The following is a 3,638-nucleotide window of genomic DNA, read 5'->3' as shown; positions in this document are numbered from 1 at the left end:
AGTAGTTCACCTGTTTTGAGTCTTCGGGTTTTTCCGAGTCGTTCGTTCATCGACCCTTAAACCCTTAAGCTAACCCTATGCAGTCTGAGCCGGAAAGAGACTTAATAATAATAACCAACTCTTTATTACCAACATTCAGTGAAGTAAAAAGCTACAATTTGAGACCAGAAACGCATCACGTAACTGTAAGAGTAAATCATAATTATAATAATGATGATGATAATAATAATAATAACTATGCACCCGTTTGTAAGGAAGCTTGTAAATGAAGTAATTTCTCTCTCCAATGCGGTCACGTGACAAAAGAACGAACGATTCGAAAGACTCGAGAGAAGAACTAATCAATTCTTCATCAGAGTGTGCTGCGTGGGAAAAAATCTGTCTTTATTAAAAACTGGTTTGACACAGGTGTCATTTTGGTTTTAGATTTGTTAAAAAAGGATGGTAACTTCTGAATTTTCAGAAGTCTTTGAAGTGGATACCTCCCCTAGAGTGTGTGAATGGGTTATTAATTCTATTTCACCTAAACTGCTACATTCGGTCAGGGATTGTTACAGATCTTCAAAATGTGAAACGCCAAACATTAGTATTGGAGGTCTGGAGCTTTCTAATGTTAAATGTAACAATTTCTGGATTAGAAAAATCCTTATTAAGAAGCTTAGTTGTCATCCTGAAGCATGTTATAAGTGGAAAATAAATGGCCCTTTTCTTTCTACTATTAAAATATGGGCCGGTATTAATACGTTTCTGTTACCTAACACGATGAAAGAACTTTACTATAAGCCTCTTCACATGTGCTATCCTGTAACGCTTTACATCTCTTCACAATGCACATTCTGGAATTTGGAAACAATATCACACTTATGTTTTGAATGCGAATATGCAAAGGATTTTTGGAAAGAAATATCTTGGCTTGTTTTCTCGGCTTACAACAAACTGTTTAGTTTTGAGGTAATTAATGCACTATTTTTAATTTGGGAATCAGGATCAAAGGAGCTGCATGAAATCTTAAAACTGTTAACTCTTTGTGGCCTGTTTCATCTTCACAAATGTAAAGCTACTGAGTGTATGCCCGATTTTAGGATTTTTTGTATTGATTTGAAAGGATTTTCTGAATCTCGCTGCTCATCACTTCATAAGAAAGCTGCTAAACTACTGTACTGATGGAGAAATATTGACTTTGATGTAAGGGTTACCTCCGGTGTATTCTTTTGAAGTTGACATTTTATGTGTAATTTTCCATTTAAGTTATTTTTTATTTATGATTTTTTATTTTATTTTTTTAAAGATGTTTAACTTTTTTATTTGTTTTTGTTCTGTTTATATTTCATTTTTATTATTCTTCATGTATTTATTGTTTTGTATTCTGGGTGTGTGTATTTTGTTGCTATGACTGGATCCCCTGTGAATGTTATATCTTCAATAAAAAAAATAATAAAAAGAACTAATCAATTCTCTTTCCGGCTCAGACTGCTTTAGTTAAGTTTATGGGGCTGTCACGTGATGAAGGAACGATTCGACTCGTCAGATAAGAGCTGAGGTGAGCTGATCATAGACTGAAGACCCAGCTAAACAATGAATTAATCTTTTCTGTTTCTTATAGCAGTTTTGTATTGTTTGTAGTGTGATCAACGTTTGCGTAAGTAGACGTGTTAGGGAAGTAACATGTAACATTTCAATTGTATTTTGCTAAAATGAACGAAATGACTCGAAAAAAGATTCGTTCATTTTGCTGAACGAGACTCAAAGGTCCGAGTCGGTAAAATGATCCGAACTTCCCATCACTAAAAACGATACTTGATCAAATATACACTTGAAAAGAATTGAGAAAGAGTCTTTGAGACGTTCCTCTGGACATTTATTAACCCATTCAAACAAAGTAAAGGAATCAATGCACCGCTACTACAAATAAACAGCTAATAAAAACGTAATGAAAAGAAAACGACGACTAGGAAACATTAGCAAGGATGCCTAAGACAGCAAATACAGCTCTCTCGCATTCATAACACACAGCGGTTCTATGAAGAATGAACGGATGAACTAATGATACATCCAGACGTATATAAACCGCACTGGTGTGTCAAGCAGGTCTACAGTGTCTGCACATGCTTTAATGTTCACATTCACGTCATGTAAAGAGTCAACACACAGCCACAAAATAAATAAACCCGTTTAAATGTCAGCACTGAAATGAGCTGAGGATCACACACAGGACTAGAGAAAACAAGCTCAAAGTGTTTAAGCTTAAATAACTCATATTTGTATAAAAAGCCTTCGACGCGACCCGGTTATGACCCCACGCGAGTTGTAGTGGTTTTCTTGTCTGAGAAGAAGCTCCTGAGAAGCAGCACCTGACTGATGCTGACCACCAGCAGGATGAAGGCCTCTCCGATGGACCAGAAGGCCACTCTGGTGTTCAGATCCTCCGCTCGACTGCGGCCCTGAGCCTCTCGCAGACGGAAGTGCGTCTGATAGTCGATCACAGACTTCAGAGCCTCGTGAATCGAGACGCAGGCAGACTCCATCTGAAACAAAGCAGCAGCATTAGACGCGGTCTCAGCAGCTGCTGGTTGCCCTTTACTTATAACTGACATAGCGTTCATTTCGTTAACTAAATCTATGACGAAAAATGTTCTCCCCTGACTAAAACGAGACGATAATGAGGTCACTAAACGATAACTGAGACTATATCAACATGCAATAGTGCTGACGAAAAAAGACGAGACTAAAATGTAGTTAAAAGCGCAAAAACTTTACCAAAACCTTTTTATTTTTGTTTAAAAAAGTGGAGCGGAGACAGTTCAGACTGCTGTGCAAGACTCTACTACGCGAGCGTTCACGTTTGCGGTTGCCAGATATCAAGAGCTCAAATCCCCCAAACAGAGCTTTTCTGTTAAATGGATACGTACGGCAGATAATAATAATATTTAAAGATATTATTATCTATAATCATTATTATTAAAATATGAAGTTTTCACTGACTAAAACAGGACAAGCTTGACGAAATATGACAAAAACTAAAAGTTACATTTGACACCAGACTTAGACTGAATTTAAAAATAGCTGACAAAATGAACACTAAGCTGCCATATAAACCTCAACACATGCTAAATAAACCCATTGTGGGAGCATGTGTCAGGTTTCTGCTGGTTTACGATGTCAGACTCACTAACTCCGTGCAGTCCAGCGAGTGTAACTCATCACCTGCGTTAAAGCCGTCACTCGGTTCTCGTTGGGGAAAAGCGGAGGGTCGTCGCCGACTTGGAAGTCGAAGTACACGGTCTTGTGCGTGAAGGTGGAGAACTCGTTGCTGAAGCAGAACTTGAACGTGCCGTTTCTGGAGGCGGTGAAGGTGAAGCTGTCGTACTGCTTCTTCATCTCTTTATAGAGGACCATCCCATCCGGATCCTCCAGACGACAGTCCACGTCATAGTGACCGCCGGTGACCACCTGAGGAAAGAGACACAGCCGACTCAATGCTCACATCTCCTGCCCGAGAGATTCCAGAGCTGCCAGACCTGCTCTTTTTCTGGGAAACTACAAATGTAAATCCTGCAAATGTGGGACTCAACTGGAGGAAACAGCTACTGACACACACTCACTCACTCACACACACACACACTCACTCACACACACAC

At 39.0% G+C, this 3,638-nt stretch overlaps 1 protein-coding gene across 1 annotated transcript in view; it reads right to left on the bottom strand.

Moving 5' to 3' along the window:
- Window positions 1–1,841: 1,841 nt before the first annotated feature.
- The window catches only part of LOC107572957 (transmembrane emp24 domain-containing protein 7-like), a 7,610-nt gene continuing 5,813 nt past the window's right edge, over window positions 1,842–3,638 (bottom strand). The window contains exons 3-4 of the mRNA XM_016259395.1: window positions 3,205–3,450; window positions 1,842–2,525 (exon numbers count right to left, since the gene is read on the bottom strand). Of these exons, the coding sequence (XP_016114881.1) occupies window positions 2,289–2,525; window positions 3,205–3,450 (483 nt within the window). The 3' untranslated portion in view covers window positions 1,842–2,288. The remainder of the gene's footprint in view (window positions 2,526–3,204; window positions 3,451–3,638) is intronic.

This window comes from Sinocyclocheilus grahami, unplaced genomic scaffold (genome assembly GCF_001515645.1).
Source record: "Sinocyclocheilus grahami isolate Dianchi unplaced genomic scaffold, SAMN03320097.WGS_v1.1 scaffold1840.1, whole genome shotgun sequence".
NCBI lineage: Eukaryota > Metazoa > Chordata > Actinopteri > Cypriniformes > Cyprinidae > Sinocyclocheilus > Sinocyclocheilus grahami.
The sequence above is the reverse complement of the archived record's forward strand: the minus strand, read 5'-3'. Positions and strand labels throughout refer to the sequence as shown.